The 16700-nt window shown below is 37.4% G+C and overlaps 1 protein-coding gene across 1 annotated transcript in view; it reads left to right on the top strand.

The window, feature by feature from the left end:
• The first annotated feature begins 1398 nt into the window (after positions 1-1398).
• Positions 1399-16700, top strand: part of CHIC2 (cysteine rich hydrophobic domain 2) — a 47788-nt gene continuing 32486 nt past the window's right edge. The window contains exon 1 of the mRNA XM_007168418.2: positions 1399-1887. Coding sequence (XP_007168480.1) covers positions 1769-1887 — 119 coding nt within the window. The 5' untranslated portion in view covers positions 1399-1768. The remainder of the gene's footprint in view (positions 1888-16700) is intronic.

A 16700-nucleotide genomic window follows, 5' to 3' on the forward strand; every position in this document is an offset into this window, starting at 1 on the left:
TTCAAAGACAGGCAGTCAGGCAGGCAGTTAATCACCAGACCAAGCTGCCTCCTGTGTGCTCTATTACCACCCTCTGATACTCCTCTGGGAGCACTCGACAGGATGATGATTGCTTGCCTTCGTGATAAATAAGCTACTGGAAAGCAGGAACTGTACCTGATTACACACACACACACACCCCCCACAGTGCCTGCCACATGGTTGGAGCTCAGTAAATGTTTGTCGAATGAATAAGTGTACTCAGGAGAGATACATAGCAAGTCTGATACTATCTACTATGTTTTTCCTTCATCTTTTCTTGGCTAACTACGCTCATTTTCTTCAACCATTACCAGTAGGAGGTTCTTTGGCATTTCTCACTCACTGTCCTAATTGCCCTCCCTTGCACTTTCTCAACTTTAACAACCACCCACCTAAACTGGTAGGAGTGAACACTGTACTTGGAGAATATTCTCACCAGCACTGGGTATGACTACCCTTTCCTGCCCGCACAGTGTATGTTCCCTATCCTGGACTCTCTCAGGAGCCCACTCCTGCCCCTGAACTATTTGCCTGGGCAGGTTCTTGACTATGAAGCCAAGTGCCCAATGTGAACCTTAAGCCTTTACTGGTAGTCTAGACTGGTAAGGGGAATCCATTAAACTGTACCTCCCCTCTCCTTCCTTTACTTTTCCTTTCCTGGGAGGAGCTTAAGAACTTAACGGATTCCCTAAGTTCTTAAGGGAGAAAAGAGGTTATGGCTGGTGAAGAAGTTGGGGAAGGAAACTGCTTCTTCTAATCTGGAATCCAGAGAATTTGTCAGTTTTGTTTCATGGCATGACTAAAAGGAGTTTTCTTGTAGGAAAAAAAAAATCAGCAGAATTGGCTTCATCTACTGGACTATATTTAAGGGGATAACGGGACAAGATGTTTGATTTTGGACATGTTTTGAAAAATCCTGTATTATAGTGGACAAAAAATATTTGCAGTGTGTCTGTTGGGTTCCTCAAATTGGAAAAGTACAGACTCTGGTTCTCATCACAGACTAAAAAAACTGACGAAAAGTGAGATTCGATTATTAGGTAAACTGGCAACCACATGCACAATAAATTCTCTATTCCAACCAGGGTTTTTATTTTTTGTTGTTTCGGTTAGACATTACTCTGGGGAACTAAGTGCGCCACTGGACACTCAGAGATCTGTTCTTTGAGTCGGGGTCAACGCCACCAGCTCCCAGAGACACTCCCCCCTGTGGGTCCGCGACCCCTTTGCTGAGGGGCGGTGCCGCGCCTGCGGGAGCGCGCGTCCGAGGAGCCGTCGGCGGGTGGAAGTGGAGGAACGAAAGCGACCTGGGGGAGCGAGCGAGGCCTCACGTGCGCGCTCCCGCCATCCAGCCCGCGTGCTCGCGCGCCCGCGCGTCCGCTCGCCCGCCCGCCCGCCGTCCTGGGAAGTCTCGCGATGCCGTAGCCCGGTGCTCCCGCTGCGGGAGGCGCAGGCTGTTGCTGTGGTTGCCTGAGTTGCTGCTGCGGCGGCGGCGGCAGTGCTGGTGGAGGTGTCGGCTCTTGGGCGGATGTTGACATTGTGTTGTTGTTATTGCTGACGGTAATGGCGGCGGCGACGGCCGGGACCCCGTCTCCTCTGTAGCCGACGCCGAGACAGCCCAGAGTGAACTCCGCGGCCTCGGAGCCCGCGGCAGCGACTCCCCTCAGCCTCCGCCGCCTTGCCAGCCCGTATCCCGGCCTCAGCCCCTGGACAGGCCCCTTCGGGCAGGGGGCCTCGGAGGCTCAGGATGGCGGATTTCGACGAGATCTATGAGGAGGAGGAGGACGAGGAGCGGGCCTTGGAGGAGCAGCTGCTCAAGTACTCGCCGGACCCGGTGGTGGTCCGCGGCTCCGGTCACGTCACCGTGTAAGGCCCGGAGGAGGGCGAGGGCGAGGACGGGAGGTGCAGGGCTGGGGCGGGCCCCTTACTCCGCGGGGGCCCTCTCGCCCCGGTGTGCGTCTGGTGTCGGAGGCCTGCGGGAGGAGTAGGCGACCAGGAAGTGAAAACTTGCTTTATTTTCATTGGTTTCGGTCTCTGAAGTGGGGACGGACGCTGCCCTCCCTCCCCCCACACCCCTCTTAGTAGGCCCTTCGGGCCTGGGCGCCTTGACGGATCCCAGAAGGAAGGTTATTCTTCAGGGTCTGCCCTTCCGGCCACCCCTTCAGCTTTGGGGTGGAAATACGCATTTCTGAGGTGTCTCTCCCTGTTTTCTCATTCGGTTACCCTGTGGTTCTGTCTCCTCGTCTGTGCCTTTGAGCCTAGTGACATATGGCTCAGAGGCCAGATCTGGGCCGGTTGAGACCCCAGTGACGATCGGTAGTGAGTGGTTTCGTGTCCTTGTGTATTTCACACACCCACAGGTCTTCCCAGTTTCTTGCAGAGTCAGTTTCTGCGGAACTAGTGCAAGTTCCTGTAATTGTATATGATAAAAGAAAGTATAGATGAACATATGTATTTAAGATGCAGAACGATGTATGCTTACACATAATTAAAAAAAAAAATCTATGTGATGGGCACACACCGCTCAGGTTACTGAGGGTTCTCAGTAATCTAAGTCCCTCCTTTGGGCATGAACTCTGGGATGGCTTCTTCATTTGATAAGGGTTCCTGTAAGTCCAGTTGGCAACATTTTAAAAGCGCAATATTATTCAAACAATAAGGAAGGAGAGCTTTCTGAAAAGTCATGACTAATAAAGGAATGTGAAAACTTGAACCAAATAATGAGCTGTCCGGAAGCAGGAAGTTTTGTAATGTTTCTCTGAGAAGTCCAGAGTTTTGTACCACTTGAAGTATTTATACTGTTTTTCATTTTAGATCTCTGTTCAAATCCTAGGTCAAACTTCATGCTTGTCAGATATCTCCCCACTTCACCTTTTTAGTAAAATAAAAGGGCCAGCAAGTCTGAGACTGCCTGGAACACTTTTTATTATATTTTTGGTTTAGGGTGAGTGGGTCGTGCAGTGAATAACTTTTAGTGAAACAGTAAGACTTCTCATATAAGATCGTCAGCAAAACCCTTGCATTTCTCAGTACATGATGTGACCAGCCATATTGCTGTTTGGATGTGCTTATGTAATGCTTTGATTTCTTTAGCACCTGTTTATATTCAGGTGACTTAATCAGGGTGAAAACGCTGCATAAGTGCTGTCACAGTGCCATGAGAAGACAATGGAATTTATCACCACAATAACAGTTACTTAGTATTTTAACTGTTATCACCAGCAGAATTAAGAAATATAACCAAATATAGTGGGATATTAAATCTTTTTTTTAACATATGTCACAGAAAGTTTTAAGTCTTCAGAGCCTGCCATTTAAGTTTTGTTTGACTATTAGGACCTTTTTACATTCTTTTAAACCTAAGGAGTGCTTAAAGAAGAGTTTTCAAACTTTATCATGTTGTCTGCCCACCCTGCCCCTTACATTCCTCTTGTCAAAAAAAAGCTGGCAAAATTTTATTTAAAAAGGTGCAACTATAGTTATAATGTTTCCTCTGTTTAAGGAAAAGAAAAGCTAAGTACTTTCTTGGGCATGATGAAAAATATAATAGGCGAAGTGCTCAGAACCAAATAGGTGATTAGTAAATTTGATTTTAGTTGGCTGCTTAGAGAGGTTAACAGAGTGGAGAGAATTATTAGTGGTTCTCAATGTTAGTTGCCCATTAGAATCACCTGGGGAGCTTTAAAAAAAAAAAAAGCCTTGTCTTTGCCCCAGTTGAAAGCCAGTTATCTGGGTGAGTGTCCCAGGCTTGCATAGTTTGTTTAAAAAGTTCCACAGGTGATTCAAATATGTACCCAGGATTGAAAACCACTCTTCCAGAGTGTAAGAGGAACTATATGCCACCAGTAAACAGTATGCCTTTCTACGAGGGGAGTTAATTTTTCTGCGATCTCCCTCAGCAACTTACCTTTCTTTCCTTTTATTTTGGTTCTAGGCTCTGGGTTCAGATCTATCCTCTGCCACTTTTTGGGTAAATTATTTATCTACGACTCTTCATTTAAGATGGGGATAGTCCCTCACTGTTAAAATTATTAAGGATTAATTGAGAAAATACATGCAAAGAATTCATCACATTGTATGGTACTGTGCTCAGTAGATATTAGGCTCTATTAATTATCATTCACACACACAGTGTTCCACTTTGAGAAACATAGCTGTAAAGCACAGTACTAAGAAATCCGAACTGCCATTTTCAAACCTAATAGTGATTCACTTTAGTCTTGATTTTCCATTTCTAGACAGTTTGTATGAGGTTAAATTATTGTGTGAAATATTTCAGTGAGGATTAGTAAGAATCTTTCTGCATTGAAAACCTAATCCTGTTTTGTGGTGCCATATATAAATATGGTAACAGTTATGCAAAACTTTTCTTACATGACTCTGTCATACGTAATTCACAGGCATACTATGCCAATAGGAGCCCAGTTAACACCTATAAAGGTTTTTGAAATTGGTGTTTATGGGTTGCTATACATGTTGAGCATATTCAGTTTTTCTTGCCTTTAAGTATAAACGGGGGGACTTCTCTGGCGGTCCAGTGGTTAAGACTTCGCCTTCCAATGCAGGGGGTGTGGGTTCGATCCCTGGTTGGGGAGCTAAGATCCCATATGCCTCGCGGCCAAAAAACCAAAACATAAAATAGAAGCAATATTGTAACAAATTCAATAAAAACTTGAAAAATGGTCCACATCAAAAAAAAAAAATCTTAAGTATAAATGGGAAGAGCTATTAAAATAGTTATAATAAGACTGGTTAAGCTTATCACTGCAGCTGCCCTACCCCCTACCCCTTTATTTAAACTAAGGAACTGTTCAGAGCCCTTTTCCCTTGAAAGTCAATTATAGTGTAATGTATAGAATCATCTGTAATCCAGATCAATCTGAAAAGATTAGATCCATCCATATGTGTTTTTCACAGATTTCACTTTTGAGTAGACCCTTATAGTTGAATATTTCTACTCTTTTTTCCCCCTATGATTTACTACATCGTATTATAATATTACTCTCATTTTAGACATCACTATATTCTCATATGACGTAATTTGGCACGTCATTATAGTGACGTGAGAAATTAAGTCACCTTCCATTTTCTACTACACAGGCAGGTCTTGGTTAGTTTTGTGGCATAATCAGATTTTGGGAACGTAAGTATTTAAAATGTATAATTTGCCTAAACGAAGCCTGCTTTAATGTAGTTTCTAATAAAATATTTTCATGTTGACCCCAAATCAGGCTTAAACTGTGTACCTCCATTAAGATCAGTATTCTTTCTTGATATTCTTCTAGATGAGTATAATAATTTCCTTCATTTTTGGATTTGCATGTAGCAATATGAAACAAGGTGGCAGCTCCAACAGGAAGAAATCTTGTGCAGAAGCATGTTTTGAGGAAAGTGGCATTTGAAGAAAGAGAGGGAAATCATAAGTTCCTGTTATTACATAATGTTTATGTACATGTAATTTAAAAGGCTTGAACTCCCACTTCAATTAAAAGTAGATTTCCTGTGTGTGTGTGTGTTTGTGTGTGTGTGTTTGTGTGTGTGTGTGTGTGTGTGTATTTCTCATTATGTAATGAAGATGAGGGGAAAAAAGTGATTAACTTATTAGGTGGTATTGGCCAAATTGGTTAATATTTTTAAATTATGGCGTTCTTTGCCCCTTAGAGTGAATTTGTGTAAAATATAATGATCATTTGTTGAAGAGTTTGATTTTTCACAATGATGATAGCGATGTGTTAGTATAAAAATTAGAATTTAAAACTAGTTTTAGGCCAGTATTTCCTATCTAAACTATCATTATAACTGACATTAGTTCCTGTCTCATTTCATGCCCTCCCATATCAGAATCAAACTTGGAGCTTTCATAGGTCATGTATAATCTTTGACTTCTAACATAAGCCCTGTCATAGAGCCAACTTATTTTACTGAGGTTTGTTTCTAATTTCACTAAATTATTGTGTCTTCGGGTACTTTCTTCTGAGGTATAATCTTCCTGTCATGTCCACAAATAATTCCTCATCCTTTACCAGTTTTTATCAATGGCTGTGGGACATCACTCTCTTTGTCTTCATCTCAGGTAAGCTGTGGAAAATTGAAAGATTTAGAAATGTGACTTGAAAAAATATGGGAACACTTTGGGATACAATAGGATCTTTGCATAGGAGACATCACAGGAACACTTCAGTGTATATTGACCTTTCAGATGGTAGAGTTAAAAAAAAATTGTCTTGAAATGTATTGGACCAAGACTGCTACTAGATGCTGTGGTTAGCAACAAGAGACCTGAACATGATTTGCCCGAATAACAGAGTCACTTTAGTTTAACAGTTTTTTTTAAACTTATAACTCCCACCTCCTTTCTTCCACCCAACATAATTATTCCATTTTTAAAGATTAAATTTTTTGTTTGGAGATTTTTGAAGATCTTATTGATATTTCTGCACAAAGCTGGATAGTTCTTTGAGGGCAGGAATTAAGCTTCTTGGTTTTTATTTCTCCATTGCTTAATATAGTGTTTGGGATGTTATAGGTCCTGAAATGTTCTCTAAATAAATGAGGTGATTGCATACATCCTTGGATCTTGTTAGAATTGTCAAAGTAATAACTGTTTTCTTCTTTTTTCTGTACCTACTAATGAAGGCAAACAATATTTTACAATAGAACTCTTACGAAATCACATTTATAAGTGGCTTGTCTTATTTTATTTATTTATTTATTGGCTGTGCTGTGCGGCTTGCAGGAGCTTAGTTCCCTGACCAGGGATTGAACCCGTGCCCTCGGCAGTGAAAGCACAGAGTCTTAACCACTGGACTGCCAGGAAATTCCCTGGCTTATCTTTTTTTTTTTTTAATGTATATATTCGTTTATTAAAAATCCATGCACAAACATATTCATTTTTGTAAAAACACGTACAAATGAAAAGATGCATGTTAACTATGTTTAATTGATTGCCTAAGAGGAGAGAAAGAAAATAAGAGCAATGTAAATAGGAATAAAAGGAAATTAATTCCCATGTCATGTACCTATCATTTTAAAATAACAATAAAATAAGAATGCCAGGGAATTGAGAAGCCAGGATAGCAAAGGCAGAGAAGAATAGGGGTTGATGCCTAAGTCTGGGCTTCTATTTGCTCCACATGATTCGCAGGGCAGGCTGATGTCTTTTCTTAAAAAACAAAGTTTGGTGAATGTGAGGAAATTGTCAACTTAAAGTAGATATTTTTTTCCCAGAGAATTTTCTTACTCCTTATAGTTTGAGAGGAAATTAGTTTGATTTAGAACATAGCATTGAATGTATCTCTGATAATATTAAGAAAAAAATGCTAAATGTTTTAACTGGATTAACTGCCAAAAATTTTCAATGGGTAGACTTTCTTGAAGAAATGAGAAATAGGGTAGTAAACTGAAGTTTCAAAATTTTACTGTATTTGAATTTGAAATTCACATGATATTCCAGTCCAAACAGTTCAATGTGGGATTTCTGCCTGCCAACAGATGTGAAATTAACTAGTACTTAAGATTTTATGTGTCTAGCTAAGTGGAATATAGGAACTAAATGGTGGGACATAAATGATATGAAATTATTTATGATGGTAAGTAATCAAATACTAAATATTATTATTCTGAATAACATTACTCTAAATAATAATGTTATATGAGAGCTGCTCTTGAATTCCAACTTGAGTTTATATTCCTAGCAGGTTAAACACCTAGGATATTAGACTAACTGTATACTCAGAAGGGAATCTTTTAAGTCTCTCTAGTATCTATGTCTGGCTTAGCTTTCAAATCTGTTGTAAAGCTACTTAAGATTTCATTCTCAATAAAATTAAGCTTTAAAATATAACAGCAACAGATGCTGTTAGGTATCCTTACTCCAGTATCTTCTGTGTAAGATTTGTTGGTGACTTTTCATAATTTGTTTCAGAATCCACTTGTAAAATCAGATCTTATACCAGTGTTTCCATGTTCATGCAGTCTAGCTTAATCCCAGTACAATATTTTTTAAACTTGCCTGATTATCAGAATCACTAAGGACATTTTAAAAAATATACATTTCAGGTTCTTACCTAAGACATCCCCAATCAGAATCTTTAGGGGAAGACTAGGAATTTTTATTTTTAATAAGACCTTGGGTGATTCTTATATCAGATGCATTTGGAAAACAATAGATGGTACTGTGGAAAGAGTGTGGTCTTGGATGTCAGGCAGATTGATTTCAGTTCTGAGAAACTTCCTAACTGTAACCATTAACCTTTCTGAACTTTAGTTTTCTCATCTGCAAAAGGGATATCTACCTCAGAGATTAGGTGTGACAGTCAGCAATAATTTATCTGATTACCTGGACCCATAGTAGGCATTCAGCAAATGATTACCATATATTTTGATATTTATCCCTTCATGCATATTTTTTGGTTAATCTTTACCGTTTTCTTGGAAATCAGTCTAAAATGTGACATATGCTTTCCTGCTTTAAAGCAAGATCCTGAGCATAAATCAGAATTATCTGACTGAGTAGGGGAAACATTTAATCAAAAGAAGATATTAACAGATTGGTACACAGTGATGTTCTTCGAGGCTGTTGAGGTATTTTGGGGTTTGAGGATCTTCTCTAAATGGCACTTTCTTTTGAATTTCATATGTGAGAGATTTTGCTTTCTGTTTATGTTCTTCTTTTCTTTCTGATTGATCAGTTGTAGGTTGGAAATGAGACAACCAACCTTATTAGAGCTATGTGTAAAGTAAGAGAAGTTGGTTCTGAGTGCTAGATTTAGATGCTTGAATTTTAATACTTGGGTTTTAAGATACTTGTTTGCTCAGAGTATTTTCGACTACTCCTTCATTATCAACTGTCTCATTGAGGTTTCCTGATAAGTAATTTAACAAGTATTTATTAAATTTTATGCTAAGTATCATGTGAGGCTCTGGGTATATAGTTACGAATGAAACATGCATAGTTCCTCTGCCCTCCTGGAGCTTACAACTAATAGACAAATTATGTCTGAGAAAATTGCTGTGAAGGAGACCATTAGAGTCTCTGATAGAAAATAATGTGATCAGGGAGAACGCTTCTGAGAAGGAAACATTTAGGAAGGGTGAAAGAGTCCTGTGAAGAGCCTTGCAGGTCTGGAGAACAGCAAAATAAGTTTGGCTTGCCTGAGGAACTGAAAGGATACTACTGTATTGTGGCTAGAATGTAGGAAACAAAGGAGATAGTGCCTTAAAATGAGATTGGCGAGCTCAGGTAGGGGCCAGAAAGGATTGCAGAGAGATTAGAGTGAAACTGGGAAGAGTAGGTAGGAGCTCTTGGAACAGTAAAGATGAGATGATAGTGGCCTGGTCTAGGGTGATGGACTTTAGATAAAGGAGGTATTTCAGTTCTGGCTGTAAACCATCAAATTTAGCAACTTTCCTATGAGGTATGGCAGAACTCGAATTGGCCACTTTTACCATCTCATTCCCCAATTGTGGTATTTTTTGTTTTGTTTTTGGTTTTTGTTTTAGCTTTGTGGAGGGTGAGGTCAAAGAACTGTGGCTGCCCTTACTGTTGACTGGAGACTGTCTTGATGACATACCTACATTTCCTGTTCTGCTGCCACAGGGCAGCTAGTATGCCAAGAGAACAGCATGCGCCAGAAGTGGAGAGGGCCTTTCCCACAAGATCGTGGATTTTGAAGTGAGGACCTTTGTACCCTTTAGCTACAAGATGTGTGATGTTTGACAATGATCTGTTCATTAGATTAGAGGAAAACACTGTGCTTTTTACATTTTTACACTTAAAACTGAATTGTCTACATAAGGATTGAAATTTTCTCAAAGATCTGGAAAAATGATTTTCTTCTTCTTGAGCTCTTTTCCATCCTACATCTAGTAAGTGAAGTTTACTTAGGGTAGAGTTGGTTGGACTTTGTGTTAACTTACCTTTGTTGTTTTGATTGATAAGAAGTGAATGTTTGTGTGTATCTCTATTTGTCTATCTGTCTTGTCTGTCTGTATGCTTCCTGCAAGAGCACCTTGTTTTATTCTCTTTGATCTTGCGTTGTATTGATAATTACAATGGAGTCCTTGATTAGTGCGGTGAAGGAGTTCCTGTGTATCCAGCCTTCTTTCTCTGCCCTTTCTAAACTATTCAGTTATAAATGTTACTTGAAATAGATATGTTGGTAGTCTGTACTATAAACCAATTCAACTATATATTATTTCTTAAATGAACATAATTTATCATTGTATTGCTCATAGTATTTATATAAATATGAAGAATATTCTAGAATATATATAAATTAGATATATAAAGTCTTTTTTCCTTGGTCTGGTACAGATAATGTAAAGTAGTTGAGTTGGATTAGTTGAATCTCTATATCATCAGACGTTAATACCATGAAGTTTAATCAGTATACATTTACATAACTTTATTGCTTAACATATGTAATCGTCTCTTAATACTTGAAAATATAATCTTAATAATTGAAAATTAGTAAAATTCTAATGCTAGAATATTATAGAACTGTGTATAATTATGAGGTTATGATAGAGTGATTGTAATACATGATTTAAATAAATTTTTGATTTCACTAGTTTATGAATGAGATTATACTTTCACAGAGCTGGTTGAACCCAAATGTATAGAATTTAGTCACACAGTTAAAATTTTTAGAGTTATATTATGAGACATATATGTGTCTCCAACTCCAGGGGTTCTGTATCTTCTGGGTAAATATAGTACACTTTCAGTTCTATCCTTCCATGAGCCACATTGATATTCAGATGTGTATTAAGGCAGACAGATGAATTTAAAGCGTGATTTTTATGCATTGAAATCTGTTAATTTCTTCTATGGTTATGACTTCATCTCCCAAAATAGCGAAAAAGCTGATTCCATTGAGCTCAGAGTTCAGCATTAGGAAATAAGCGTTGTCTTCACTTCCCATTTGCATAACCCATGTGTTCAGGTTGAATCTGAAATTTCTAGTTCATATGTGTTGTCATATCGACAGGAAGATAAAATTCTCTTAGTCTATAGATTTGTACAGGTCAAGTGTCTCAGAGTCCAAAATATCCAAAACTGAATTTATAATCTTCCTCCCAAATCAGCTTCAAGTGCAGCATTCCCATTTTCAGTTGATGGCAGACCTGGCATCCTATTTGCTTAGACTAAAAAATCTTTGACACATTCTTGATGTCCCTGTTTCTCTTTCACTGCCTCTAATCTGTCAAGAAATCAATCTCTTGGCTCTGTCTTCAGAATATATCCAAAATCTGACCACTTTTTACCATCTGTACTGCTGGTGTGAGTTATCATTTTCTCTCTTCTGCCTTGTACTCAATACTTTTCTTCCCCCTGCTCCCACCTTTGCCTCTCAACCTTTACAGTCTCTTTGGTACATCTGCCACAGTGATTCTTTTAAAACATAAGTCAGATCACATCTCTTTTCTGTATCAGGACTCCCTGAAGCTCCCCGTCTTCAGAATTAAAGTTCCCTTTAATGGCCTATAAGACCCTACCTGATCTGGCCCATTTCTCTGACTTCTACCATTCTTTCATTTGTTTACCCCAGTCTAGGCACACAAGGCTCCTTTCCATTCCCTGAGTTATTCTAGGCACACTTCTGGTTAGGGCTTTGCACTGGCTGGTTCCACCTTCTGGAATATCCCCCCCAGATACCCAAATGGCTAACTCCTTCACTTTCAAATCTTTCACAATTATCTTAATGCATCCTACCCTACTTTCTACTTAAAATTAAAACTCCTCTACTTCCCCTTACTCTGTGCTTTCTCTTTTTTCATAGTGCTTCCTCTGTCAGAACGTGAGGTGAGTCAGGCTTGGTAGAGTACAAACTTTAGACAACCTTCTCTTGCAAAGAGGAAAACTCTCAAACTTTTTTGACAAGAATAAAGTTTTAAAACTTTCTTCCTTTTTTACAGCAGCTGTTCACCTATAAAATGTGAACCCAGAAAATATTGCTTTTTTTTTTTTTCTTAAAAACTTTGAGACTGCATTTGACTTTTGGGCCATAAATGACCCTGAGAAGCATGTTGTCTTACCCGAGGCAAATAAAACCAGAAGGTAGATTTGCTTTGTTGAGATAATATACCTAGTTGATACCTGAACCAGGGTTAGAATTCAGGCATTCTGTCTCTCCATTGTGTTGCTCTTATATTTTCACCACAGTAACTTCTTTGTGCTTTTCAAACTTTGTCTCACCTGCCTGGATTCCTGGCCTCATGCTTGCGCATGATGGCTACAACTGTTTAATTTTGCCTGGCTTTCCTGAACCCAGTACCTCTCTATGTACCCTGTTTCCTCCACATTACCCCTGACCTTGAAGAGGTTGGCAGAAAGTTGGAATATCTTTGACAGTTAACAGTAGCCAGTTTTATCATTGGCTATTCTATTTGCTAAGCTATTTGAAGAGGATATTTGTGAAGTCATTGAGATCTGGACATTCTCTAATTTAGCATTACCTATAGTGGACATTAAATGATAATATTGTCAACTTTATTAGAAGGATGATAACCGTGATAAAAACTAAGCATACATTTACATTGTTTTATAATAATAAAAGCAGTTAAACATACAGAGTTTATGCTGTGCACTGTTGGTGCTTTATGTATATGAACTCATTTAATGAGTTAGGGGTGATTATTATCCCTGGTATATAAATAGGGAAACTGAGGCTCAGAAAAGGTAAACTTGCTCAAAGTGACACATCTAGAAAAGGCAGTATCAAGATTTCTATCAAGGCAGTCTGGCTCCAGGGTATTGTTTGCTTAATTGCTTTTATTTTCTTGAACCAGAGCAACAAACTTAAGCATTCTCTATATTATTCATCAACAGAAACACTTATAACAAAATCCTATACATTTTGGGATTTTAGGTACAAATGTGAAAATCTCAAAAACAGATTTTTTCCCCTAGATCCATATGAGAATTTTAACATTTGTTATGTGTTAGTTTTATAATTTCTGGTTGATGGGAAAAGTTTTTTCCCTCCAATTCTCAAATATTTTCTCAATTTAGAGTTTCTAGTTCAAGGAGATAAACATTTTCTATGCTTACGGAGAAAGTTATTAGAGGCATTGTCCTAGAGTAGAAATTGCCCCGGGCTTGGGTTCAGGAGAATAAGGCTCTAGCCTAGATCCTACATATTAATTAGCTGTGAGACCCAAGCTGTTTGTCTTTTATGCATCAGTTTCTTCATCTGTAAAATTAAATGTTTGGACGAAATGATAGTTGTGGTCCTTTCTAGCTCTCAGATTCTGAGATTCTGTTGTGGAATTAGGAATTATTTTTTTCTATTTAATTTTAAAATTCTTTACAGTATACTTAATATATATTTAAATATACTTTAAAAATCCTTAAAATATACTCTAAAATACACTTTAAAACTAGTAGAATTATCTTGAAATCTAGACATGTCAATTGCACATATATTTCCTTAGGCTGAGTTAAAAGTAAAAACAAAACTCCTTTAATCATCTACTTTTTCTTCAGGTTTAGTGCTTTTTCTAATTATAATGAAAAACATAAAGATTATTAAAAATTGGAAAGTAGTACTTCCCAGTGAAGCAGAAAATAAACCATCTATAATCACCAAGAGGAAAAGGTCATTTAATATTTTGGTGTGTTTATTCCTAGTCCTTATTAAAATATTTTGTTTAGTTTAAAATACTAATATATGTAATTATTGAAAATTTGGAAAACATGAAATTATGAAAGTGAAATATCACCCATAATATTTTTGCCTAGGGTTAGCCACTATTAATATTTTGATGGATAAACTTTTTCTGTTTTTCTGTGTATATATAAATATTTTTATTAAAAATTGAGACCATACTTATAAAGTATTTTGTACTCTGCATTTTTCGTTTAACATATTGGGAACATTTGCCAATATTATTACAGGTTCTTACATAGTCTGAAACATTAGGCTCTATTAGATTTCAAAGAACAGAACCACCCAGGGGGCCTTAAGCAGTGCACGTTTTTTGTAAGAATGCATGGAGACTAAAGAAGACAGGAAACTTTGCCATTGTATAGCCAGACTTCAAGGAGACTGGAATATTATTATTTTGGATAATTGAGTGCAGCTCTGGTGATGAAGTTATTCTGTCATTTTTCTCAGCAGCATGTGTCCTTTGGTCTAGTGGTCTGTCACAGCGACTTACCTTCTTTCAGTTCTAGCTTCTGCTGTTGCAGTCGTGAACTGGCAGACTGCTTCTCCCCTCTGTCTCATAGTTTCTGCTTACTGTTGGCTTCAGCTTATTCTTTTTTTTTTTAAATTCTTTTTAACCTCTACTTATTCATGACTTTACTATATCTCTGCTTCCGCTTAAGCTTCATGTTACCAGCTATTGTCTCTTATTCAGATACCTCAAGAAAGAGGATCAGATTGAGTTAGTTAATGTTGTCCAAGTTGGGTAGGCCCTGCCATCCCATATGCTGCTAGCCAGCCCAGGAATTAGCTGTTCTTAAAGCAGATGCCTGTTTGTGGTCTAATTCACCAGAGCTTAGGGAGCTCCTAGTCAGGCACGCAGAGTAACAGGCTACACTCTAGTGTACATGGTTTTGAGCTGTGTAGTATCTTTCAAATTGGTATATCATAATTAATTTCATACAGTTGTAGTCTTTCTATTGTTTTAAAACCTTCACTGTTAAAAATAGCACTGCAACTCAGAAACAAGGAAAATAAACATAGCACAAAACAAAGCTGAAGAAATCAGATTCTTGTACTTCTGTATTTAAAAGACAAAATTTACCATGAGTTCAAAACATATTTTAATTCAAAATAACAATGCATTATTGAATTCTAAGAGACATTAATATGAGGAGATACAAGGAACACAGAAGAATTAAAAATCGAAGTTAAAAAAAAAGGTCTGGGGATTATGTAGACTAGAACTATAGAAAAGGTTGAAATGCATTCAGGAAAGCTATTGATTAGTGAACCTCAAACTTGTTTACTTATGATAACATACCTAGTTAATGCCAAATAAAAGATTTAAGTAGAAAAAAAATTATACTGATGTTATTGTATATTATAAAATGTGTTTGCTTAGCAATTACTGTACCTCTGCTGAAAAACAGATCCTATTTTAAGAAACAACAAATGAAACAAAATGTCTTTAATACTCCCTCACCAAAATAACACTGCAGAATACTTGATTATTCGTGAACATATCTGTGCCACTGTAATTATTTTCTTCTAATACATTTCTAGAAGTAGAATTATTAAGTCAAAAGGTATGAATTTTTTTTAAGACTCTTTTTACATACTATCAAATTGTGCACTTGAAGGGTCTTTCATTTTGTAGGTTTTTTTCCTTTACATTCTAGATCATATGTTACATGTATGTTTTTGTATTTTCTTTTTAACAGTATATGTACTTTCCATGTTATTAGTTTGCAAACTTCATTTTTAATAGTTGTCTAATATTCTATTATGCTGAGATACTGTAATTTACTTAACATTCCCATTATTTTATTTTATTCTTCTCTATTGTGAATAAAGTTTCAGGGAACTTGTTTATGCATATATTTTTATTCACATTTCAGATTATTTTTTAGGCAGGATCCCTAAAGGAGAAATTACTGTGCCAAAGGTATAAATATTTTTAATGCCAAATTGATTTCTGGAATGATTGTAATAATTTATAGTTCCACCGACAGTACATGGTATTTTCCATCTTAAGACCTTCTTGCTAACATAAAGTGTTTTTTATTTCTATTTCATTTATTAGTCTTTGTAGATAACTAAGATGCCACCCGTCTTGTATTATATCTTTTAAAATTATTAAGTGCTACTTCCAGTTTTTTGGATTAATAGAATGTTAGCTTATTAGGTTTGAAGGGAGTTCAGCTTCCTACCCATTACTCTTCTTTCCAGCCTATCAAATTATTATTTTAAGAAATTTGGCCTTTCCATTACTGTCCAGGGCCAACTGTACTTTGACTTAGAATAAACTAAATTATTATTATTATATTTAAAAACTTTAAACTTGAAGGAACATAATGGATAAAAGGAGTAATTTATAATGCTGTCAAGTTAAACTGAAACATATATCTCATTTTCATTGCTAACAAACCCCACCTCCCGCCAAACTTAAAAAAAACCAGCACCACCACCCCCCCGAACGGGAACTAAGGTAGTATCAAAACTAAGTAACTTATGTCACATCAAAACCATTAAAGATGATATTTTGTAGTTATATTAACAAACATGAAGTGTGTGGCTTTTCTTATCCATTTAATAAAAAAGGATGTTTTTGTTAAAACTTTATCTGACAGTATTGTTTGGTTGGCACAGCAAAGGAGGTATTTGCTGTAGCCAATAACAAGTAAAAGATTTGCCCCTCTGGTGCTTAAGCTCTTTGCTAGGAGGAAGCATGCTATATGAAGTGGGACTCGCTGAACAGAGTGTTTTCAGCTGTTCTGTTGAGAGCAGTCTCATCTGTAAAGAAATGTGAATTAAACCCTGGGTGGTAGTGGTTTGAATAATGAATGGGAGGTGAGATAAAGAGGTGAACGTGCAAGACTCTTTCAAGACACTGGATGAGGAAGGAGAAGAGATGGATGCCATCATACCTTGAGGGAGAAGAAAATAGGGGTTCAGATTCTCAGGCTGGGTAGACTTATGCAGGATTGTAAGCTATGTGTAAGGAGCCAGAGAGAGGGAGAAACGAGT

The sequence above is a fragment of the Balaenoptera acutorostrata genome, chromosome 5, assembly GCF_949987535.1.
Source record: "Balaenoptera acutorostrata chromosome 5, mBalAcu1.1, whole genome shotgun sequence".
NCBI classification, from domain to species: Eukaryota; Metazoa; Chordata; class Mammalia; order Artiodactyla; family Balaenopteridae; genus Balaenoptera; species Balaenoptera acutorostrata.